Here is a 26,695-nt window from a genome sequence, read left to right as displayed (position 1 = left end):
GTGTTTAAAGCCTCTAAAAGCTCCCATAAACATTAGTAAATAAAATGGTTACCATTGTACTGTATGATGCCTAAGGTGGCAGTTTTGAGACAAACTTTTATTCTAAAATGCCTTTTTAAAGCCATTCATGGCAGAGAGGTACAGACACTCTTCATTTATCACTTCGTGAATATTTACTTTTATTAATTTATCACTGTTTTACCCTCATCAAAAGGTTTACTGGTCTTTGTGGATAGTAAATAAATGGGTATATTTGTGTTATAGACATTGTGACTCCTGGTTCCTATCACCACCACTGTAAAGAAAAGAGTTGATAAGTTTCATTATCTATAATGTACCATTTCACATCAGACCACTTTGAATGACTTTACATCTGAAGGATGTATTTATTCAGAAGTAAAAAAATGGTGAAATTCCCCTTTAAAATGTTGGTGGAATTCCTCTTAAAGTAAAGTTGAACAAACATCTAATTTACACAGTTTTACCCTTTTACCCCAAATGATCCACGACATGTTTGGTGCTATAATAGCAAGTACTAAATGTTAGAACGCTGTTCATGCAGGACTTTTTTCAATGTAAAAACAAAAGGAGTGGTCACTGTGACACTTGGATTTTGTCCCTATACTTGTCCATTTGTCCATGGTTTGAGGCAGTGTTGCAGGCAGAATTTCATTTTGGGGTGGGTCCGGGGATGGTGGGGCCAGGTGGGTTGATTGCACTTTGAAGGGGCCAGCAAGGAAACATTATGTCCCAAGATGATAACCCCGAATTATCCATTCCAGCTAGCTCACTTTTAAACACAATACACAATAGCTGATCTCACATTTCATTACATAGGTACATTACATAGGTACATCACTCTGTGCCTTTTTATTGCAATTTCAAAGTTTCATTGGCTCTATGATGCTCATAGTAAACCTGCAGCAGTTTAGTTCCATTCTTTCACACACACACGTTGTGAGGAGTGTTTCAGCTTATAGTGATGTTTGAATTATGCTGCCAATCAGAACAGAGCTCATGTACATGCACTACATTGCCAAACGTATTCACTTATCCATCCAAATCATTGAATTCAGGTGTTCCAATCACTTCCATGGCCACAGGTGTATAAAACCAAGCACCTAGGCCTGCAGACTGCTTCTACAAACATTTGTAAAAGAATGGGTCCCTCTCAGGAACTCTCAGAAACTCAGTGCATTCCAGCATGGTACCGTGGTAGGACACCACCTGTGCAACAAGTCCAGTCGTGAAATTTCCTTGCAACTAAATATTCCACTGTCAGTGGTATTATAACAAAGTGGAAGCAATTGGGATCAGTGGTGTAAAGTGCTGCCGCTGGACTCTAGAGCAGTGGAGACGAATCACGCTTCTCTGTCTGCCAGGAGAAAAGTACTTGTCTGACTGCATTGCACCAAGTGTAAAGTTTGGTGGAGGGGGAATTATGGTTTTGGGTTGTTTTTTTCAGGAGTTGGGCTAGGCCCCTCAGTTCCAATGAAACAAACTCTTAATGCTTCAGCAGACCAAAAGATTTTGGACAATTTCATGCTCCCAACTTTGTGGGAACAGTTTGGGGACGGCCCCTTTCTGTTCCAACATCACTGCGCACCAGTGCAGAAAGCAAGGTTCATAAAGACATGGATGAGCGAGTTTGGTATGGAAGAACTTCACTGGCCTGCACAGAATCCTGACTTCAACCCAATAGAACACCTTTGGGATGAATTAAATCGGAGACTGTGAGCCAGGCCTTCTCGTCCAACATCAGCGTCTGATCTCACAAATGCGCTTCTGGAAGAATGGTCAAAAAATTCCCATAAACTCCTAAACCTTGTGGAAAGCCTTCCCAGAAGAGTTGAAGGTATTGTAGCTGCAAAGGGTGGGCCGACATCATATTAAACCCTATGGATTAAGAATGGGATGTCACTCAAGTTCATATGTGTGTATAAGCAGATGAACAAATACTTTTGGCAATATAGTGTATGTCACATCTAAAGCCACAGTAACAAAAAAAAAATCTAAAAATTTCATTTTAAGGAGAGAGCGGGCAGAAGATAAAACCACATAAACCACACAAATGTTATGAGTGGACCACAAAAAACAAACAAACAAAAAAAAACATACAACCTCTGCGTTTAGTACAGTTCCCCTGTGAGTTGAAGTGCTGGTTTTTTGCGTGTACCACACACAGAGAAAGAAGCCTGACAACGTCTCTGTGTGCTTATTTGATTTGCTAGAAGAAAATTACCTACTCGTTTCTTCTTTCATTCCAGCATGTTCGTCCACATGAAACATTTGCCCGGAGATGGAGGCTTCTTCCAGTGCTGACCAAACTCACTTGGCTCCCTAAAAGGGCCTTGATTGAATGGATCCGGTTTGGAAGAGCAGCAGTGGAAAGTCAGGAGAACAGTTGATCTCAGGACGCTAACGCCACGGCTCCTAATTGCTTGACATAAATTTGCACTGGATTCAGAACTGAAGCAGACTTTCAAATTGCTTGTTGAGAGCTCACATTAATCAAAACAGAAAACTTAGATTCTTTGTTTTATGATTTAACTGAAAACTGTTCCATTTAGAGGTTCCTTTAATTCACAGTTACACAACCTTTAGCTCTGCTGTTTATCACAGAGCTTAACAGAAGGGGAAACACTGTATTTCATACTCATGTGGTAAATCACTCCTGCTGAGTGGAGATTTTCAGCCTGAAATCGAGAGAGTTGTTAACTTGAGAAGAATGAACTGCGTAATGTCCTCATTAACATCAGAATTCAAGTGATTTTATTTGCAAACGAGTTGCTTAGATGCTCTTATGGAAGCCTAGCCTTCCCATTCTCTGTATCTGACAGCAGTATGTCAACATTCAGACTTAGTATCTTGAAAATATAACTTAGTCTCTAAATGTTTGACTTTTACTTTTTGACTGTAAAAATAATGACTTATTACCCTTAATTAATTACTTTCTTGAAAAAGGGTTTATTGGCTTGTAACAATAGTGATACCACAGTTGGTGCTATATAGAATGTTTTCAAAAAGGTTCTCTATAGAACCATCTATAGCACAATCTCCATCAATCTGAAGAGCACTTTCATGATACGAACACCTTAATCATGCATATGTTTCTTTGAGTGTCCATGGTTCTATACAATAAAGAACCCTTGAAGAACCACCATTTTGTAGTATGTCCGTTGTTTTTCTTGGTAATTCAAAATCCTGAGAAAATAAGCAATAGGTTCCAGATACTGATTCAATATTTTGTAAGTCATTATTTTGAGATTCTAATTCAATGTTAAGATACAAAGTCAGTATTTCAAGAAAAAAACTTGAGTTCCAGACATGAAATCAGCATTTTGAGAAATTAAGTTCTTATTTTGAGGCACTAAATTAATGCTGGGGTGCTTAATTCACAGCAACAAGAGTTGGGTGACAAGGTCCTTCCTGTGTGGAGTTTGTCCTCCTTGTGTCTGCGTGGGTTTTCTCTCACAATCCAAAGATATGCAGTCAGTCCAACTGGAGATGCTAAATTGGTCTTGTGTGTGAATGTATATGTCTGCGTATCTGCCCTGTGATGGACTGGCAGCCTGTCCAGGGTGTTTCCTTCCGCCCAGTGACTGCTGACATAGGCTCCATCTGTCTCCATGACCCAGAAGGATAAGCAGCTTAGAAAATCTGTCTGTGTATCGTTAATTTAAGTCAATATTCAGAGAAAGTAAATCACACACAGAAATGTTCTAAGTCGCTTCTCCTTCTGGGTCGCGGGGGTGCTGGAGCCTATCTCAGCTGTTAGAAAGTAAATCATTCATTCAAAATACTACAGCAATGTTTTGAGAAAATAAGTCATTAGTCGAAGCTTCTAATTCAATATTTCAATAAATTAAATCATTATATTGAGATACACAAGATTTCAAGAAAACAAGTCATTAATTTGAGATACTACATTATCATTTTGAGATATTAATGCAACATGAGGAAATTGAGAAAATTAGTCAAGATATTAAATCAAACGTGACCTGCTGCCATAAGCAGAAAAAGAGAAAAATAAATAATATAGCAGAATTTTTTCCTCTACTGAGCAGGAATGGGCTTCCACACACCCTGCTCATGAATCCACATGCACATATTAAATATCCAGCTGTCAATTTTTATAACATACTTCATTGTTAACAACTTAAATCCCTATCAATAATGAAAGTCATACTTTGGAGTAGAACAGCAGTCTAATATGATTACGTGTCAGAAACCTAAATCCTACAGCCTCTGTTATTGCTGGTAGTTCTTTCACAAGCATTTTTATGGAGGGTGCAGAGACATCTGGCTTCAGTCCTTAGCGTAAGCCAAGTGATAGTTTAAAAGAGATGAGGTCATCCATTAGGCCATGCATTAGTTCTCTTCAACTTTTGCTTTGGTATTTGGCTCCATGACTTTATCATAGGATAGCCATGTTCATTAACTCATTCACTGTTCCCTACAGTACAAGAGTGCAAGTGTGTTTCATTCTTCAGTCTCTCAAAAATATGTATTTAGTTTTTCGATTCTTTGCCATTATTACAGCTTCCATTCTTTTAGGCAAATGCTTTCAGTGTTTCATAGAACTTTTATTTTTCTAAAGGTTTCTCTCTTCCTGGATTGGGGCCTTGTCGTGGCGAAGGGCTTGTGTGCTCTAGGGATCTTCAGAGCTAAGTCGTCAGGAGCAATATGCTCCTGGTAGGGTCTCCCAGGGTGAACACGTCTGGAGTGAAGACCCTGACTAACATGATCCAAAAAGCCCACCATGAAAAACGGGCACAGAATACCGTGTGCCCTACCCGGGATAGGGTCACCTGGACCTACCCCTGGAGCCAGGCCTGGGGGTAGTGTCCCCTGGCGAGCGCCTGGTGGCTGGGCAGCCCATGTAACCCGGGCTGGGCTCAGCCTGAAGAGGCAACGTGGGGGGACCATGTGGGCCCACCACTTGCAAGGTCCAGCATGGGGGAGCAGTACAGTGCTGCAGAGGCAGTGGGAGATTGCAGGGGAGCTCTTGATGGCCTAGGCCCTTGCAGCAGAAACTGGCTCTTGGCACGTGGAATGTAACCTCACTCGGGGGGAAGGAGCCAGAGCTTGTGTGGGAGGTTGAGAGGTACCAGCTAGATATGGTTGGGCTCACCTCCATCCACAGTGTCGGCTCTGGAACCAAACTCCTTGATAGGGGTTGATCCCTCTCCTACTCAGGGGTTGCACAGGGTGAGAGGTGCTGGGTGGGAGTGGGGATACTCACGAGTCCCCGGCTGGCGGCTGTGCAGTTGGAATTTGTCCTGGTGGACGAGAGGGTCGCCTCAATGTGAATTAAAATCGCAGAGAGAAAAACTCTGACTGTTGTGTGTGCTTATGCACCAAACAACAGTTTTGAGTATTCGGCCTTCTTGGAGTGAGTGGGTGGGGTTCTGGAAAGGGTCCCGGCTACAGAGTCCATAGTCTTACTGGGGGACTTTAATGCTCATGTTGGCAATGACTGGGAGACCTGGAGAGGCGTGATTAGGAACAACAGCCTGCCCGATCTAAACCCGAATGGTGAATTGTTATTGGACTTCTGTGCCAGGCATAGATTGTCCATAACAAACACCAAGTTCGAACACAAGGATGTTCATAAGTGTACACGATACCAGAGCTCCTTGGGTCAGAGGTCAATGATCGACTTTGTTGTCGTTTCATCTGACTTGGGACCGTATGTTCTTGACACTCGGGTAAAGAGAGGTGCTGAGCTGTCAACTGATCACCATCTGGTGGTGAGTTGGATCAGATGGCAAGGAAAACTGATGGTCAGACCTGGTAGGCCCAGGCGAATAGTGAGGGTGTGCTGGAAATGACTGTCAGAGGCCCCTGTTTGGAATGATTTCAACTCCCACCTGCGGGAGAGCTTTTCTCATGTCCTGGGGGAAGTAGGAGACATGGAGTCTGAATAGACCCTGTTCAAAACCTCCATTGTTGAAGCTGCCAGACATAGCTGTGGCAAAAAGCTTGTGGGTGCCTGTCGGGGCGGTAACCCAAGAACCCTCTGGTGAAAACCAGTGGTGAGGGAGGATGTCAAGCTGAAGAAAGAGGTCTTTAGGGACTGGATGGCCCAAAGAACTCCCGACTCAGCAGAGAGGTACCGACAGGAAAAAAGGTGACAGCCGCAATGGTGGCAGAAGCAAAATCCAGGGCATGGGAGGAGTTTGGTAAAGCCATGGAAAATGACTTTTGGTCAGCTTCAAGGAGGTTCTGGACAACAGTCTGGTGACTCAGGAGTGGTTGGGGTGGCTGTGCCAAAGCTGTATTTGGTAAGGGTGGGGAAACTCTGACTTCAAATGAGGATATTGTTGGTTGGTGGAAGGAACACGTTGAAGAACTCCTTACTCTGGGTTACATGCCTTCCTCACAGGAGTCAGGGCCGGAGGGTGTGTGCCAACTATCCGGGTATCACACTGCTCATCCTCCCTGGGAAAGTCTATGCCAAGGTGCTGGAAAGGAGACTCCAACTGATAGTTGAACCTCAGATTGAGGAGGAACAATATGGATTCTGTCCCGGCCATGGAACAATGGACCAGCTTCTCACCCTCTTGCTGATTGTTGAGGAGGCATGGGAGTTTGGCAACCCAGTCTACATGTGTTTTGCGGATTTGGAGAAGGCTTATCTCAGTTCCCCGAGATATCTTGTGGGAGGTCCTCTGGGAGTATGGGGTACCAGGGCTACTACTCCAGGCCATTCGATCTCTGTACTCCCAGAGTGAGAGCTGTGTTATAGTGTATACTCAGCATTAAGTCAGACCCTTTCAGTATTAGCGTTGGGCTCCAGCAGGGTTGTGCCCTGTCTCCACTCCTGTTTGTGATATTCATGGACAGGGTGTCAAGGCATAGCCAAGGTCAGGAGGGCATTATGTGTGGAGGCCAGAGGGTGGCGTCTCTGCTATTTGCAGACGATGTTGCTCTTTTGGACGAATCACATGTATGCCTCCAGCGCTCACTGGAGCAGTTTGTAGCTGAGTTTGAAGTGGTTGGTATGCGGATCACCACCTCCAGAGTCCATGGTCTTAGCCCAGAAAAGGATGGCATGTCCACTCCAGGTAAGGGGAAAGGACTTGACCCAGGTGGAGGAGTTTAAGTATCTCGGGGTCTTGTTCAAGATTCAAGAGTTTTATTGTCATGTGCACAGCAGAACAGGCAGTTGTACTGTACAATGAAATTCTTACTTTGCTGTTCCTCCATTCACCGAATATAATCTTAAGAGAATAAAAAAAGAAAATATAATAACTCTAAAAACAGTAGCAAAAAGTAAAAGTAAAAAAATGTACAGTATGTGCAAAGTTGAAATAAAATTAAAGTTACATGTGCGTATGTGCAGGTGTAACGAGTGATGGGAAGAGGGATCATGAGATTGGCCACAGGCTGGGACTGGCGGCAGCAGTAATGTGGTCACTGTACCGGACCCTAGTGGTGAAGAGGGAGCTGAGCCATAAGGCAAAGCTCTCTGTTTACCGGTTGGTCTATATCCCGACCCTCACCTATGGTCATGAGCTGTGGGTAATGACCGAAATAATGAGATCGCAAATACAAGCAATGGAAATGAGCTTTCTTACAGGGTGGCAGGCTACACTCTATTTAATAGGGTGAGGAGCTCGGCCCTCTGGGAGGAGCTTGGAGTAGAGCTGCTACTCCTCCGCATTGAGAGGAACCAGCTGAGGTGGTTCGGGCATCTGCTTTGGATGCCCCCTGGACGTGTACCAGGCATGGCCTACTGGGATAAGGCCCCAGGGTTGTCCTAGGACCCGCTCCAAGTTGGCATGGAAGCGGCTTGGGGTCCCTGGGAATGAGCTGGAGGAAGTTGCGGGGGACAGGGTCATCTGGGATTCTCTGCTCTCCCAACTGCTACCGCGACCCTATCTGGATTAAGCGGTTAACGACGATGATGATGATGATGATGAAGGTTTCTAAAGTTGGCCAAATTATGATTTTTTCTTTCTGAAATATAAGGGAAAGTTATCTTCCTTTAAACCAGGCCTAAATTCGCACATTTGGTGCATTACATTAAGTGGATGCTAGGTGATTGCTACAGTATCATAGGTGGTGCTAAGAGGCTACTAGGTGGTAGCTATGGTGTTCTTATGGTATCCCAGGTGGTTGCTATGGTGTTGGTATATGGTTGCTAGGTGGTTGCTATGGTGTTGGTAAATGGTTGCTAGGTGGTTGTTATGGTGTTGTTTATGACATTCCAGGTTCTTGCCATGATGTTGCTATGTGGTTGCTATGTTATCAGAAAGGGTTGTTATAAAGCTGCTATGTGGTCGCTAGGTGGTGGCTAGGTGGTCATTATAGTGCTGCTAAGTGGTTGCTAGGCGGTTGCCTTCAAATACTAATGAATTACACAACTTTTGCAGTAAAATTAGACATTTCAAATATAAAAACAAGCTTGCGCTTTATTCTACCTCAGGTGTGGGTATCTATCTATCTACATATATACACATTACTGTGTATGTGGTGTTTCACTGCATGGATGGATTAAATGCCAAGGAGAAATTTCCCCGTTGTGGGACTAATAAGGGTCACTTAGTCTAATCTAATCTAATAATATCTAAACCCCTTACAGATAACTACTAAAAAGTGAATAACCTGTCATTAATTGCCAGTTTGACTGGAAAGTAATTAAAGGAAGGATAGTCTTGGACTTTTGCACAGTACTTCTGCCCAGGTAACACATTTTATATTTGAGTTATTATTGTATTCTCTATGTTAAATTCAACACATAAACAGTAACTGCAGAGGATTTGTGTGGAGCCCTGCTGGATACATCCCGTACAAATAAAAATAACGTGTGGCTACGGCAAAGCGAGGCTATGAGATGAGATAATTAAGCCATGATTACAGCTTAATAAAGCATAATCTCGTTCCCACAGCTTACTAGGTCGTGACCACAACTTAGTTATCTCTTTCCCACGCCTTACTAAGTCGTGGCCACGCATTATTTTTTTTATTTCTACAGGAGGTCGCCAGCATGGCTCTGCATATTTGTCTTATTTTCTCTTAGGAAATCTACAAAAACGTGGGTGCGCGAACTTTTGCATTCGACTGCACGTCACTGCTTCAGAGCCAGATCTGGCAACCACTGAACTGAACTCCAGCTTGCATTTGTTCCGCAGCGACATGTTTGGCAAAGCTCGTGCCAGGCAAAAGCCCAAATGCTTTCCACTGCAGCGAAGAGAGTGTTAGCATGTGGCTCTCCGTGCTCAGTGGGGGACTTTTCAGAGTCCAACCCCACAGTAGGAACACACCAATCCCGGCTAGAGAAGCGGGCGAGCCTTCCCCAGCTCTGCCTCTTATAAGGCCAGTCATGTGACAGCCCTGTAGTAATGCTGCCGCACGCGCTGGAGCTATGAGCAGCCTCGCGTTCACGGCTTCGCAATGAGAAGCTCGTCTCAAGGGCAAAGCCACGTCACTTCACTCACTGAAATAGTTTGGCCGAGAGAAAAGGGAGCGGGCAGCTGTAGCAACTGATACACAGGATTTGAGGTGAGTCTGATCACCTGGCATTTGTTTTATTCACGTGTGCAGTTAATGAGAGGCTGAGGTTGGCTTGCTATTCAACCTCTTCGCATTTCCCCGTTCCACCTTAAATGATGCAGCTGAGGCGCCAGAATGTAACTGCTGCACCATTTAAGGTGGAACGGGAAAATGCGAATAAGGTGCAGACTTTTCCCACCTTAACTAGGCAGCACGAGAGTACAACGGCTGTACCACTTATGGCGGAACGGGAAAATTCGAGCAAGAAGCTGGCAGATGTTTCTGTTCCAGCAGGCAACAGTGCAAAAGCCCAGGTGTTGCTTTATAGAACCAATGCAGCCCTGCGTTAGCGCCTGTTGTACTGCTTTAACAATGTAGTAAAGAACAGTTTGCTAGGCCAAGAAGAGCACGGTGAGCTGCGAAGCGGAGTGTTCTGTGAACGAGGAGCATTAAGTCATGGGACGGATTTGGCCCAAGAGCACGCAACCATATGATAGTACTCATGGCTTTCCGCACACATGTTGACAGCGCTTTGGAAGTTTATTCTCGGTCGTGCAACGCGGAGTGAAACAGTAGGGGGCGCTCGTCTCAGCCTTCTAATAAGCGTTCTGCACCTCTAGTTCTGAATCCTCCTACAGCCACTTTTACTCAGTATTAATGGGCTGCTTAGTTGGATACAGTGTTTTAGGAACAGCAAAAGCAATAAAATGTGCAGAGCAGTGGGCATCCAGGACCAGGGCAGAGCTACACTAGTCTAGTACACCCAGACAGCCTGCTGTACATGTTGTAGGCCCAAACTTACAGTTATGCGTAGCTAATCTCAATTTGCCAGGAGTAAGACAAATGTAGAACACGTATGGATCATCTTGAGTGATTCAATAGGGTCTTCACTTCAGTACTGACTGACAAGACTGTGCAATGACAGTGCAATGATAAATATGTTAGTGTCCTGTTTAAAAATGTGGTCAAGGGTTCTTTAGTTACACTGATTGCATATAAAACAATGAGAAATGAAAGAAAAATCTGAATGCATATAAAACTCTTTGTATGGTTAAGTGGTTCTCCTACATGATGGAAAACCTATTGTGTATTTACCTTTTTATCAATTGTGCTATTGAGCACTGAAGGGAGTTCCACTGTTACAAATCACAGAACATTTTTGTTGATACTGTAGAGAACCCTTTTTTCTACAACTGTAATTAATGATAAAGACCTGTAAGAGAAAGATAGAAGCATTATGGCCACAATTGTGCCTCTTTCATGCAGACTTGGGCTCAGCTTACGATGCATAGTAGACTTACATGCTTAACAGAAGTCAAATAAATGATATGTCAGAGGTTTTAATCAAGTTCATGTAGGCCAGGACACTTACATGTGGTAAAGATGTTTACTTCTAGCAGCACTTTTGTCTAGTGGTTACTGAAGGCCTTACTGTTAACATTTCCAGAACTAGAACAATGCTCCTTTCACTGATTTTTCATGTTGCAGATGCTGTAGTTGATAAGCTAAAGTAAATGTACTTTATATGAAAGATTACATAACCATAACCAGCCAGACTCTGGATTTAAATGTATGATCAGTTGGATAATGATGCTGGTTCCTTTGATTCATGCATAGTCCCACAAAATAGCGTCATTTTATGACCTGTTCTGGCAGATGTCCTAGTTTCCTATTGCTCATCTGTTTTTTATCATGTGTAGCACTCAAAGGCTATTTGTGTATATACAGTGCTATCTTTGGTTATCATAGTTAACTACATCACACACATAGGCTTGCAACAGTGCCATAACAGATATCACTTGTTTTGGTTGCCATATGGGCAGCTTTTACAATGAGCTGCTCACCATGTGCAAGTGAGGTTGTGTCTTGCAGCATCTGGATAGATGGATAGATGGATAGGTAGACAGATAGATAGATTGATTGATTGATTGAAAAAGTAATGCTTCATTCAAACATGTACATCATTTCCACATATATATATATATATATATATATATATATATCTATATATCTGTGTGTGTGTTACATTATATTACATAATATTATTACTAGCAATACTTTATTCCTAAGCTATTTCTTTATTACTAATGTATAATTTATTGGCACACGTCTAGGCAGAACAGGTGGTGATCAGGAATGGTGGATCACTTGCTAGTGAATGAAGAAATCTTCCTTCCTTACAGTCGCTCCTTACAGACTGCCCACCACCACCGGTTGGATATGGTGACAGACGAGGGGGTTTACCAGGTGCTGACTTCTCCATTCTCAGAGGACGAGCTCAGTGACTCATCCAGTTCGCGTTGTTGCTCTAGTCCTGAGTCCCAGGTGTTGGGTTCCAGCTGTAGCAGCACCAGCGGTGAAAGCCAAGATGGCCTCCTGGACTTCCTGATCTCTCAGTCCACCCTAAGCCAAACATCTTCTACGACCATAACTCCTGCCATGGTCCCTCCAGTTCTGCCCATGGGTCTGGCGTGGGAGTCTCGTAGGGACCGGGCTACCAAAGAGGAATGCTTCGAGTTCCCATTATTTCCTGGAGATATGGAAGACCATTCTGGGCTGCTGTTTCAACCCACATTGGAGGAGATTGAGGAGTTTCTAGAGGAGAACATGGAAGTCATAGCTTTGAAGGAAAAGGCAAGTGATGGCACATTTACTAGCACTATTGACCAGGTATCCTCGCCAGAATTGCAGGCGCAAAGCTTAGACCAAACTGTGCCTGTTTTCCACGCAACAGCTGACCCTGAAACTAAAAGTGCCCATTCCTCACTGGGACCCACCACAGATACTCAAAATGGGGTGAAAAAGGAGGAATCCTCTGAGAAGGCTTCAGTGGTGGAGAATTCAGGGGTGCCGGTCATCCTGCAAATCCAGCCCCTTCAGATCAAGCAGGAGCCGGCTCCAAACACAGCACCAACTACGCAGCCACCTGCCTCAGACATCAAAATCGCCCAGCTGCTTGTCAGCATCCAGGGCCAGACGTTTGCTCTGGTTCCTCATGTCATGCCACCATCTAGCCCTAGCAGCACATGTTCAAAGTTCGTCCGCATAGCCCCAGTACCTATTGCGGCCAAACCTGCAGAACTTGGGGAGAACGGAGCTGCTGGAGCCCATGGAACAGAGCTCCTAGTTGGGGGTCAGAAATTCCAGAAGAACTCAGTGGCTGATCTCATCAAAATGCACAAGTGCACTTTTCCAGGCTGTGCCAAGATGTACACCAAGAGCAGCCATCTGAAGGCCCATTTGAGGAGGCATACAGGCGAAAAGCCCTTCGCCTGCACCTGGCCAGGCTGTGTCTGGAGGTATGTTTTGGGGGACAGATGATTTTTTTGAAAGCAGAAAAAGACAGCCTAAAAAAGCACAATCCAGTCTATCAATGCAGAATGTAAATGAAATTCATTATTCTATATAAGTAATTAATAATTAACAATTACATATATAGAGATTATTATATAATGTTTAGCAATATGATTATTTCCTTTTACAAGCAAAAAAAAAGACTGCAGAATCAAAGCAGATTGCAATAGCAAAACAACATATCTGCAAAATCCACAAATAGAAAAAATGAAATGGTGAAAAAGGCAAATGTTTGAATCAACCTAATTGTAAACTGTTTATTACTGTTTATCTTTTAGCAAAAAATCTAACCATTTATTTTAATGTTTCGGCACAAAATAAATGTCATACATGGTGTGCTTGACCAGGCGGGGAATCAAACCCAGTAGTAGTACCCACTACATTATAGCAACTGCTAATAATAAATCTAGACTTCTAAGTGATAATGGGACTGTGCAGGCATGCTATCACATACCTCATTAACCACTAATATGGGTTTGTCGCATGGTGGTGTTTTATGAAGTTCCCATATCTGTATTTCAAAATATTATATAGGAATTTGTGTATATTGTGAGTAAAAACATGTACACCAAAATATATGGTTTGCTTATCATTATATTGGTGTTCAGAAGGCAGCAGTATACAAATGAGTCCTTTCATCATGATGTTTTTAGTGTATTCTGTGAGCATCCTGCCTGATCAAAAGTCTTTCTTTGGGTGTTTTGTTGAATCCCTTTTTATGAAATCCAACAAAAGTATAATTATTATTGTGCGAATGTAAGCCAATCTTTAATCTTTAAGTCACATTATTGATTCACCAAGTCCTTTTTTAATATATTGCAAGGCAAATCACAATTGCAATATGTAGCAATATAATTGCAGTACTGATATTTTGTCTATGTCATGCAGTTACCGTAACCTGTTTTGGGTTATGGTGTTATAAACGGCTGTGCAGACCCAAACACCCAGGTTGACTGTCAAGGTCTAAGTGCTTAGTTAGGGGCTCCTGAGCTGATAAGTGACTGACCATTGCGAAAGCAGTGAGGCAGATCACTATCTCTGTTGACCATTCATGAATAAACTTCAAACAGAGGTCAGCAGGGTGACTGAATGAAATGTCAGAGAAAGTCACAAAGTGAATTTCACGCTGTATGTGTTAAGTGTTATCTAACATTTTGCCAACATTTTAACTATTGGCTTTCACAAAGTTGGGTTTTGTTGGTAAGGGTAAAGGGATAATGAGTCTGTTGAAAGAAATATCATCTTTAATAGAAGCTATATGCAGTTTGCACTTTGCGATTTGGTCTCGTTTTTGTGTTATCTTTGTTGTTTGGAGATTAGATAACGCCTTTGAAGAGATGTCAGACTTTGCCCCTTGCTGCCACTTTTATTTGCTTTCAGTTTATATTGTGCCTTACATGACTGTAGTGGGACATAACTTGCAAAGCCAATTTCTCAATCTCTTTCAAAATGAAGTCTGCTGAGATAACATTTCTGTCTGTCAACATCTAATTGAGGTTTGACTGAATGAGGTTATCATAGGATGGGATTAGGGCTTTTTAGCTCCTGCTAATGAGATTTTTCAGTGAAGTTAATAACCAGATTAACAAATAAATGGTTTGAGGTTGACATACTGATTAATAACCTGTGCTGTCAGGCAGTCTTACATGCTGCATTTCCCCAAAATGTCTGAACTTAAGATTGTCTAACTTAGAAAGCATTAGAGCCATAATTCTCTGAGATATGTCCCAAATTTGAGATATGCTCAGGGTCTAAGTCCTTCACTGAGTCAACAGGGTCGTCAATGATCCACCCTAGCTTGTCTGGTCTCAAGTCAAGCAGCACTTTCTCTGGCCCATGGTGCCAATTCACATAGCCTCTGTTACAGTTATTATTCAATACAAGAACAAACAATATCCATTGCCCCAAAGAAGGCCTCTAGTCCAGTGTGATAAGATTGGCACAGTGCTTATCACTGTCCTAGCTTGGCCTCGCTACTGAATAGCATTTTTTGTCAGTGCTTGGCCTTCAGTCGCTTGTGTTTCAAACCAAGGCCTACTGGACAGTGGACAAACCGACTGTAGCCTTACAAAATTCTGTCTGAGCACAACTCTCTCTGAATTTGACTGTATCACAGCAAAATTCTATTGGAGCTTGACTGGAATGAAGAAAATTACTGTCTTATTGTTGACTGACGAAATTCCGCCTGAACTTAACCAACAAAATTCTGTCTGACTGTAGCCAGTAAAATTCTGCCAAAGCCCAACTGTAGCCCAACAAAATTCTTTCTGATCATAGGCAACAAAATTCAGTCCGACTGTAACCCCACAAAATTCTATTTGAGCCTGACTGTAGCCCAACATAAGTCTTTCTGAACGTAGCCAACAAAATTCCATTTGGACATAGCCAACAAAATTCTGTTTGAGCCAGATTGTAGCTAACAAAATTTAGTCTGACTAGCCAACAAGATTCTGTCTGATTGTAGCCAACAAAATTCAGTCTGACTATAGCCAAAAAATTTGTTCCGACTGTGAACACAAAAATTCTGTCTGTTCCCAACTATAGCCAACAAACTTCTGTCTAAACCTGACTGTAGCCCTACAAAATTCTGTCTGAGCCCAACTATAGCCAACAAACTTCTGTCTAAACCTGACTGTAGCCCAACAAAATTCTGTTTGAGCCCAACTGTTGCTTGGCAAAATTCTGTCACAATCTGTCTGTATTCTGACGATATTCCGTTCCAACCTGACTGCGGCCCGGTAAAATTGTGTCCCAACCTGACTGTAGCCCAGCACAATTTTGACCCAGTTTAACTGTTGCCAAACAAAAACCTAAAACTGACCACTACTAACCACTGAATCCAAGTCAACCAACATTTCTAACTATTTGAGATGCCTTATAGCAACAATAATAGCCTCATCAGAGCATCAATACACAAAATAAAAACTCTATGAGTTATGCAAAATTACAATTAACAAATTTTTTTTAAAAGTTAATGCCTTCAAACAACAGCCCAAAAACTTTTAGTTGGAATAACCTTTATGCAATGCTTTGTCCTCATTTTGGCCTCAGTAGACTTCACTGCCAACAACATGAATGACTCCGGTGTGCCAGATTAAAGTTTAACGTCAATAAATGTAGAGCTGAAGAATGAAGTATGTGAAAAAGTAAAGGGGAGCAAATACAGGCCACAGTCATTCAAAGGTAAGAGACATGAAATCTGAACCCAAACCGAGCCCAACAAATATTTGAGAAATGATGACCGAACCCAACTAAATTGTACAAATATTTCAAGCTCTTTCAGGAACCGGAGGAAAGAAAAAAGAAAGAATGCTCTGCTTTCTGGCTTCTCAGCAGTTCCGCATGCGAGTTTAGCATTCCTTTGGTTTTTCTCAAAGAGAAGAATCCTTTAATTAAGATACTCGCCACCGACATAGTTACAACCCTTTCAAGTACTAAATCTTGACAGATTCAATATCAGCCTGCATCAGAAATGCCAAAGTGATTAACTATAGAGTCATACGTGTTTGTACATGCACTTTTGCCACCTATAATCTTCATTCTTCATATGCCTGCAAAGTGCAAACCTGTATAACAAGTCATGTGTGAGCAGATTGCACTTGCAGTAGCACAAACCAGCATAGACACATATCACATTCAAAAATGGACGGAAAATATTACCACGTGTGCAGCATGCACAGTTTACAATACAAACATTTAGCCGTGCACTGTATTTCCATAAAGAACTGAGTCTTCCCTGTTAGAAAACACAGATGCTGTGCGGGCTGCACTCAGAATTGTGTGAGCTGTTATTCTGTCATTAAATGCAGTGTAATTGACACTTTTGTAATTAAATGTAATGTGGAATTCTGTTGAAACTACAAACCTTTTGCTGATGTAGTGCAAAATACAACCAAAGTTAATACAAAAGTATGTGGAAGTATGGGCACCAAGGTTGAATTACATGTTTTTGCTTTTCTAAGCCATAATAAGTAAACAGATTCTTTACCGGGAAAATTTTTTCCTGTACATTTATGAATATAACCATTAGAACGTAAATTGTGTGTTTGCTGTTATTTTCATGTGGGAAATCAACAAAACATGCAATTTGTGTGTTCAGCATTTCTACAGTAGCAGCAGTAACAAGAGGAACTGTGGCACACAGTGGATCAAAGCAGGGTAAATGATGCTCTCTGTCCAGTCAGCAATTCCGTGAAAGTATACTGATGATAAAGACTGTTACTGTATTATAGATGTATAAAATACCAGTTATCCAATATCCCAGCATAGTTGATCAAGCACTTAGCAACGGAGCAAAGCTCTGTAAAACCCTGTGTGAGATAATCTTTCAGCATTAGTGCATGTGAGCAGGTTTGGGTTGGGTTTCAAATTTTGCAGTATCCATGGGGCCTTGTCAATTTCATATCCATACAGACCTTTAATCAGTATCGCAAAGGCCAGTATCACACAAATGGCTAACAAATGATATGTTGCACAGCCTTAGTATAGTGATTAGATTACAGCTGGTGTTAAAGAGCTTGCCTAAACATAGCTCAGTGCGTGAACTTTTAAAGACAAAGCAGCTGAGGCCAGGGGTCTACCCCGCCTGTGCACGCACGCACACACACACACACACACACACACACACACACACACACACACACACACACCAACACACACACAAAGTGTCCATTAAGTGCAAGTTTTTCTCTTTCAGCATTAGAAAAAAAGTAGAAAACATATATTTAGCAGACACAGAAGCCTCAACAACTAAATATAGTATCAAAATCTTCATTCTTTAGTTTTATTACAGCTTCAGTTCTTTTCAGCAGACTTTTCAGTTTTTCAGAGAGATTTGCAGGGATATTTTTCCATACTTCCACAGTTCATTCCTAGAAGTTGGTTGTGATCCAAGTAAACTCAAACACACTTAGTGATGCTGAGATCTGGGGATATGAGATTCATAGCATAGTTAAACACATGCTAGTCCTCTTAACTTACCTTTCGGGAGGTACAAGTGACCATTTTCTGTCATATATTTTCAACATATTACTTTTTATATGGGTTGGTTACTGTTGCCACCGTCATTACACCACACCTTTTCTGTGGAGAGTGAGACCAGCCTGTTCACTTAAAGCTTTTAAAATATTGAAGCTTTAGGGTTATTTGCGTCACTCAGATTCATACATTTTCACTTCTTGCCCTGCAGTTAGTTGGCTCTACATGCAGGCGTGTCCCTGTTTGCCGTCAGCAGCATTACTGTTCCTGTCTAAGCTTGTTGGCAAAGTGATAGAGAGAGAAAAGGTAAAGAGACGGAGGAGAGTAGTTTTTATAACCTTACAAATATTTTACACATGTTCTTATTATATTTGCAGCGGGAGATAGCACCTAGCCTGAAACCTAAAGTGAACTGTAGAGAGAGGGGAAGAAAGTCTGCCATTACTCAACACTCCTGTTGTAACCTTAGCGCACACAACCCCCTAAACACAGGTTAGAGGGAAACTAGTGTTTAAAGACTGTGTGTTATTGGAGAGTCACTGATAAAGTATTTCTGGGACCTTGTTCTGGCCATTATCAGTACCATTAACTTATAATTTTATGTTTCCATTTTAAAACAGGTTCATACAAAAATTCATATATGCAGTGAGTATATGACAGGTTAAAACTCTACATAAAAAGTAACTAGACTGACAGTCATAAATTAAATTAGTATTGGTATTGGTAATTGGTATAGGGAATCCTTGAATTCATAACCAGACGCTGGGTTTCTTCACCAATGATGCTCTGCCAGGACGTCACTGCAGCTGTCTTCAATATCTGCTTGTTGTTAGGACCTTTTACCTTTAGTTTGACATCAGTAAATGAAAAACATACTCATGTAGATTGAGGTCAGGTGTCTGATGTAGTCGTTGCAGAACAATCTACTTCTTTGCATTAAAAAAGTCTTGGGTTACTTCTGCAATATGCTTCAGGTCATTGCCCATCTGCTGTGTGAAGTGTTTTTAAGGCTTTTGGCTGAATCTGAGCCAATGATATACACTTTATATAAATACATATAAATATAAAAAGGGAACCAGACTTACATGCCTGTGCCATAACACTCTCCACAATGTTTGGCAGATGAGGCAGATATGCTTTGGGTATGCTTCACAAATGCCCTTCATCTGACCATAGAACAGCTCAGCACTTACTTTTTAATCCCCTAAAAAGAGGAGACTATGTATGAAAATGGATGTAAGTCCTGCACCATTCATCCAACTGACTATATGAAGAGTTTCTTTCTAAAATGTGGAATATCCATTTGTAACAATATTGGATAAAATTTTGAAAAGAATAACAACTGATGTATAATGGAAAACACATTTTTTAATTTCGAATAAAGTTGGTATTAGTATCGTATTGGTATCATAGTACAGCCATAATATTTCATGTGTGTGAAAAGCCCACTCCCAACAGCAATAATTGTGCACCCCTAGTAATTACTCTTATTCTTTTTCAGACTGTAATTTCACTATGTGTGACATCATTTGTTGTTTCATAGGTTAGATTCCTGAGGCTAGTGTAAGAAATAACCATTTGTCTTACATAATTAGCATAAGACTGGGAATATGACAGTGTTTTTCATTATTGTGATAAATTACACCACATTGCATTGCATCTGATTATGGCTTTCTTAGCTTATTGGATGAAAAGAACACCAACCAACTGCATGTTTGCCCATTTAACTGGATTTAGTGTGGTATGCGGTATGAAATGTTCAATATCATTGTATTTTTTACTTTTGCTAGTATTTTTAAAATGTGGCTTTACTGAGGATTGTTTTCTGTTTCAACATTCAAACTTCAGAAAACTTGAATATGACACTTAAAATGAAATAAAAAATTTATTGAAGTATTATATTGTTATATTTTTTGTCATATCGGTCCTCTGAAACAAATGAACTGGGCTGCATATTATTTTCACTTAGGTAAATTACACTGCCCCTCTGAGCCAGCACTAACATTTTAAAGGTTTTAAGGGTCTGTGTGCTAAAGAAATAGGTCATTCACTGAGGCTTTGAAGCGAGCCTGTGGCAGAAAGCCTATGGTGCTCACTGGTGAAGACAGCGAGCTCCTGACAGGTTTAACCGACACTGCATGCGCTCTGTGTCAGGAAACGGTCAGCCAATGCCGCTTTGAGCAGATGACAGATCCAGGGGCTGCAGTAACAGCCAGATAGCATTCCTTTTGCCTCAGTGGTTTGAGGACTTTCATTTTCCATTCTTTTTCATTTTCTTTCTTTCACTTTTGTCTACTGTCTACTTTCGCTACATTAATTTGGTTCTTCCTTTCTTCATTGCTGTCACTTAAAAGCTCATAATTCTATTCATTTTACACTATTAGAAAATACCCACTGCCCTTAATATTGTGTGAATTTCATGATGAACAGATCAATAGAAAAAGTCCAAGATTGATAGGGATCAGGCTACATTGATGTACGAAGCACACTTTGAGCGGGCTTCTTAAACATGGATGAAGCCTCATTTTTTGCTAAATAGTGTTAATGCTAATGCTAATAGTGATTCACCAATGACAAAACCCCTATTAGTCTAGGATTAGGATTATTCTGGGGCTAGAAATCTGGCCTTACAGGTTTATTTATAGCCCAGATTGCATTACTTTAAAATGAGGTTGTGAAGTCTTCACACTGAATTGAGATCCACTGTTTCACTGTGGTGGTGTTGATAGGAATCAAGTTTCTCACTGAAGTATATCAAGAAATTTGACTTATTATCTAAAATGTTTAACTTACTATGTTAAAACACAACTTGTTTTCTTGAAATATTGACTTTGTTGAAGTCAATTGGGATACAATTGTGTGGCATTGGTATACAAAGCACACTTACTGCATGTTTGTGAATATGAACAAGCCTAATTTTGGTCTAAATATGCCAATAGTGTCAAGCCAATAGTGATTCACCATTGAAAAACCCTCTTTTAGTCTAGGCTTAGGCATAATCTGGGGCTGAATCTGGCCCTATGGGTATTTTATACTGCTAAGCAACAAGGCTGATTTGTAACCCAGATTGCATTACCTCAAAATGAGACTGTTGAAGTGTTCAGACTGAGTGGTCTAATTTGATTTTGAAATCAAATTGAATTGAGAGAATCCAAAAGAAAATTAATTGTGACAGCACATGCTGAGTGATTGCCATATATGTGCGTGTGTCGTCCTGGCAGGTTCTCGCGATCGGACGAGCTGTCGCGCCATAGACGCTCTCACTCTGGAGTGAAGCCATACCAGTGTCCTGTCTGCGAGAAGAAATTCGCCCGCAGCGATCACCTGTCCAAACACATCAAAGTCCATCGCTTTCCAAGAAGCAGCAGGACGGCACGCTCTTCATACTGACCCCACATAACCCCCCAACACCTGTGGCATAGAGAGAGAGAGAGAGAGAGAGAGACCATGTAAGAAAGGAATATGCAAGAGTGACCATGTAAGAAAGGAAAGGAGAAAAGACCATGGAAAGGGAGGAAACTGGATGACTTCTTTAAAGAGTAAGTTTAGAGTAAGTCAGTTATGGTACTGTGATAATTTATTGGTTAAAGCTGAGAGGAACTGAAGAAGAGACGTACAAAACTGTTACTTGACACAACATCTTCAACGATGTCCTAAGCTCCTCGTAGATTGTATTTTTATAGGGGGTTCCATATTAGTTTTCTATTCATGTTTTCTGAACAAAATGTTGCATTATGTTTTATGCAAAGTATTTTTTATACTTGTGAGGTATGAACTGTTGTTGATGTCTCTGCCTATCTCTAAAAGCATCAACATTCCTTATCTTTTACCATTATCATAATGCCTCTTCTTTTGCCAAGGTGAGTTATTGTGTAGTTCTGCAAAACCAAAAAGAAAACCTTGGTTGGTTTGAACTACTGATCATAGTCAGGACTGTGTCTTTAATAAGCTATTAGCAAACATGGAGCTAATTCACCCACCTTTTATTGCTCGTAAAACTGTGATAAGCTTCAGCTCTGTGATCAAACGGGTTTGGAAAATTCATTATAGTCCACAGAGTTTAAGAGGAATACCACTGATTTCTCAACATTTCTGCATAATTTATTGTTACGATGTAAACAAAGTCATTCAGTGTGGTTTGGTGTGAAGTGCTGTGTTCTAGAGAAACTTACTGAGTCATAATTGTTCACAGTGGTGGTGACAAGAGCCAAAAATTGCCTGATTTTTCTGTCCTTTTCTGAAATATGTCAACATTTAGGTCTTATTATCTCAAACTTTTACTTATTACTGTATGTTGAAATTATAATGAGTCTTATTTGCCAGTTTCTTCCTACCTTGTATTTGTTCTTGAGAAAGGTGCCTAGAAAAAAGTCTACGTCAGATTCATGACGTGTTCTTAAACTGCAGAATTGTTTGCCCCTTTGTGCTCTGGAGTGTGTGTAGATTCTGTTCTTCCCTAAGAACTAATCCCAAATAAGAAAACACTGGTTAATGCCTTTTGAAAACTGCGTAAGTGGGATTTAAGAAGAAATTCCTTCTTAAGAACGTTTTGTGAATGACGCTCATTCTCCTCTTTTGAAATTTTGACCTCAGTATCTCTAAATTATGACTTATGTTCTCAAAAATTTTACATACTATCTTGAATAATTAATCATTTTTAAAAATACTGTCTCAAAAAAAGTCATTTAGAGTGGTTTCATGCACTTTTTCTCTTTTCTGACTTAGAGTATCTCAAAATAGTGACTTATTTTCTCAAAATATTAGCTTAGTATCTAGAAATAATATGCTTTATCAAATTTTTGACTATGTTGAGATAATGACTTCTTTGTGTAAATTGTGTCGTATTATCTTGCATTTTTAATAATAGTTTCTGTAAATATGCATAATTAAGCAGTTAAGATTTTAACCATTATCAGTGTTACATATACAAACTCCAAAGACACATTTAGATTCATTGTTTTTTTTTTTCATTGTAAACATTGTGACCTCTGGTAAGTTTCTCTACAAAGCATCAGCCCACTCTGAATGACTTTGAATGACTCAATTGTTTAATTATGCAGAAATTCAGAAAAGTCAGTGGAATTTGCCTTTAAATGCAGCAAAAGTCAAACACGCACAGTCATTGTTGTCTGTTCGCTAATATGTGAACCAGCTGGCCTTCTGATCATTATTGAAGAAGTTTTATTTTTCATATTTTAAAAAACCTTATTTTCTTCTTTTTGTCTTCCTGTTTGACTCTTTCTCCTGAAAATGAAGCTATTCAAGTATCAAAAATGTGATGTATCTGTTGAGCCTTTATGTCAGACTTATTGTTTTGGGGCCAAGGTATAAGTTCAGGCACTTAAGGTGGTAAAATGCATTACAGCAGGAATGGAACTGTTTGTTTATTGTTCCGAATAGAGAAAATGATCCTTTCTGTATGGAAGGTCTATGCATTATGTCATAGTGTTCTTACATAACCATCTGAGCAGCCTTGCACTTAGAAGTATTCACCTTCCCTAGGACAACAATGCCTATCCACACTCATGCATATACAAAATCAGGCTGGAGCGCTTCATCTCTGACCCTGGGTTCATTTCAGATCTCAGACGTTTTCACTGTTGTGCCATAATGTGTCATTGTGGCAAATCTGGACAACAGGAAGTGGAAATGTAAGGTGCTAATCTGTTTAACCACAACCATAGCCTGCTCCATGAGGACTGGTTCTTCTGGACAAACTCTTCACCTTTGGGAAATGTAGACTAGGAAGCACCTGGAGCTAAAGCTGGACATTCACAATGGGAAATCTGCTCATGGTCACAGCTGGACTAACGATATGATACGCTGACCATATCTACACTTGAGGAATGTGTGAAATGGCCAGTGAATGCTGCTGACACGAGAGCTTTTTGTTTTTAAGCAAATCAATGTTTTCTGCAGCTTTACTTGTGCAGCTTGATGAAGCGTTTTGGGGAGAACTTCACAGCTGCCTTTGGAAATGCAGCCTGTTTGCCAAAATAAAGCCTGAGAACGAAAGAGACACATCAGAACCCCAGTTTAGTTTGAGTTCAGCAGAAAGTAGGTATTAGTGTGCTACAGGTAGCCGGTAGAAACTTAGCGACAATGGAAGCCCAAAGGATTGCCTGTTTTTCTTTTCTTTTTGTTTTTTTGGCAGAAGTATATCAAATTTTGGATTTGGCATCTCAAAATTTTGACTTATTTTATACAAATTCTACCTTACATTATTGAAATAATAACTTATTTTCTTTTCATTTCGACTTAGTATTTCAAAATAATGACTTTTTTGAAATAATGACTTCTTTTCTCAGATTTCTGACAATTTTTTAAATAATTACTTCATTTTTTGACGTAATGACTTAATTTTCTCAAATATTTTATGTACTCTCAAGAAATATTCAAAACCTTTGCTTTCTTATCATGAGATATTGAATGATGAAAGTTCAACATACTATTTTAAAACAATGAGTTATTATATTTCAAAGAAAGCGTGTCATTATTTGAGGTTAATAAGAAATTCTCTTAAGTTACTATGCCAAATTATGCGCACACTGCTGCCAGAAATAAAGACAGAGACACTTTTTTCTTTCCTCTAGTTGGCAAAAGAGGGCTTCCATAAAAGATTATGATACTGCCTGTCAAAAGTGTAAATATTTATGATGCAACCATGCAAATAATGCCAACACCCACACTTTTTATTCCCCTGCCAGAACTTAAACCTTTCCGGTGTTAAAACCTCCTTTGGGCCAAAAGACTTTCAGTATTTGCTTTTAACAACAGCTAAACCTGTTGTTTGATAGCAAGTTCATAGCTATTTTATGGCAACAAAACCTTACAAAGGATAATGAGGCAACAGCCGAACCACCTGTATCCCAAGATAGAATGAACCTTAGAAACTCTTGCAACTGATAACAAATAATGAAACTGATAATGCTGCTAATGTGCTAAAAGCACGTAGCCTATCCAGAATAAACAGTATTTATAGTCAGCTATGCTGATTCTACCGCAGCTATGGGCAGAAACCTCTTGCACTCGTCATGCAGAAGGAAGGCCCACTGTCCAGTCTTTGAATGGCCTCCTACATGCTACTTTGTGATGCTAGCACTAGTATAGTTCAGATACTGAATGCTAGCTGATTAGCAAACGCTATGAATGGTGTTGATGTGGTTGCTATTAGCTTAGCACAGGCCAAACACATGTGGTTTATTGTTCAGAAGTGTGCACATCAGGGTTAATGAAGACATAATGCCTGTAGATTTATGGATAATTAGGTCAGGCATGCTAAATGTCTCTCTGAACCACACGTTCATCAGGTGTCTCACAGTTAGCGCCTCCTCATCACGTTCTCTTTGTGCCTGACAGACGGCGAACCTGAAGCAGTGTACTGATGGTGCTGCATTCCTTCTGATCAGTATGACAATGATTTCATTTATGGCCATCAATGAATGTATGTGAAAGGAGTTTCACCAGAAAAGGGTCTGATGTGATTCTGTACATTTCCCCAATAAAATTGTAAACATAATGTACATAAAAGCAATTCAATATGTATATTGTATTATATATGCATATATATATAAATATAAATATATTTTCCTGTTCTTCATGAGATGCATTTACAAATAAAATGGAAAAGAGAACTTTTATGAAGTTTGAGAAGCAGCTTCTTATTTCAGCATGAAATAAATATTAATCAAAGTGAACATCAGTCACTCTTAAAAGAAATGCTTCACCAAACAATCAAATTTACACAATTTTCTCCTTATTCATAAATGTAATTGTTTGAAAACGATTTGATGTGAAAGTAACTGTTTGAAAAATATTTGGTGTCTGAAGTTTGCTTCTGTGCATTTACACTATAGCTACAAGGCTAATGTTGCTTACAAGTAATGCAAGTCTATGTCACCTAATATGATCTGTTATATTAGTCCCAGTGCAAAACTAAAGATGCAAACTTGGGGTAAGGGGTAAGTTGTAAATTGTAAATTTAAATTTTTGGTGAAGAGTTCTGTTAAGAAACTAAATCACTCTAAATGAAGTGTTGCAGAGTTGGTTAGAGGTGTTCTGAGTGAAGCCCCTTTATGCATTCAAGTCAGTCTTAGTCACGAACATTGCGCACAGAAGAGAATTATGAGTGAACCCTGTAACTGATTTCCAGACTGCAGAACTAATCGGAAGAGTTTTAACATGGGGAGGTGGGTAGTGTGATTATTATTATGGTTTTTTTAATTATTAGTTAAACAAACCATAAAATAACCACTGATTATAATAATCCCATGCAATAAAATGAGCTGTACAAATTGATTTACACACATTACAGACGTCCTGTGGTAAAATTGCATTACTCCACCTCCCCATGTAAAACTAATCTCATCTGAACAGTACTTAAGATCAACCTTAAATCTGAACTAAAAATGATTTTCAGTGCTGAATCAACATTGATGTTACAATTCAGCTAAATCCATGTCCAGGAACCTGGAGATTCAAAGAGAATGCTTTATTAGGGGTTTATGCTTCACTCTCTGTACAGTATTCTTACATCTTTGGGGTCAATTTGACCCCACTCAATGTTTAACATCTCTAAATAAATGATTGATGTAAATTTTTGCATCATTTTTAATGACTATCAGTGTTTCTATCAGTGTTTACATATTACATCAAATGTTTATGTAAAAAAAGGTAAGGACAATTTGGTTTCCCAAGATTTGGGCCCTTTAAACCATGGCCTGTGTTGTAGATCTGCTCTCTCTCTCTCTCTCTCTCTCTCTCCCTCTCTCTCTTGGTCTCTTTTCTTGATGTTTTTTTTTTTGTTCCTTCTATTGTCAGTTCAACGTGAGTATGTTGTTCATGCTGAATGTGCTGAGTCATG

The 26,695-nt window shown here is 40.3% G+C and overlaps 1 protein-coding gene across 2 annotated transcripts; it reads left to right on the top strand.

Annotated features, from left to right (window-relative positions):
- Positions 1-9,363: 9,363 nt before the first annotated feature.
- On the top strand, positions 9,364-25,351 carry klf15 (Kruppel-like factor 15). Of its 2 annotated transcripts, none has more exons than XM_017706816.2 (3): positions 9,364-9,510; positions 11,685-12,800; positions 21,054-25,351. In XM_017706816.2, the coding sequence occupies exons 2-3, from the start codon at positions 11,722-11,724 to the stop codon at positions 21,220-21,222; spliced, it is 1,248 nt and encodes a 415-aa protein (XP_017562305.1). In that variant the 5' UTR covers positions 9,364-9,510; positions 11,685-11,721; the 3' UTR covers positions 21,223-25,351. The 2 variants fall into 2 exon arrangements, with proteins under 2 accessions (XP_017562305.1, XP_017562296.1); XM_017706807.2 differs by having other exon boundaries at positions 11,616-12,800.
- The last annotated feature ends 1,344 nt before the right edge of the window (positions 25,352-26,695 follow it).

Source organism: Pygocentrus nattereri, chromosome 9, assembly GCF_015220715.1.
Source record: "Pygocentrus nattereri isolate fPygNat1 chromosome 9, fPygNat1.pri, whole genome shotgun sequence".
Classification (NCBI taxonomy): Eukaryota; Metazoa; Chordata; class Actinopteri; order Characiformes; family Serrasalmidae; genus Pygocentrus; species Pygocentrus nattereri.
The sequence above is the reverse complement of the archived record's forward strand: the minus strand, read 5'-3'. Positions and strand labels throughout refer to the sequence as shown.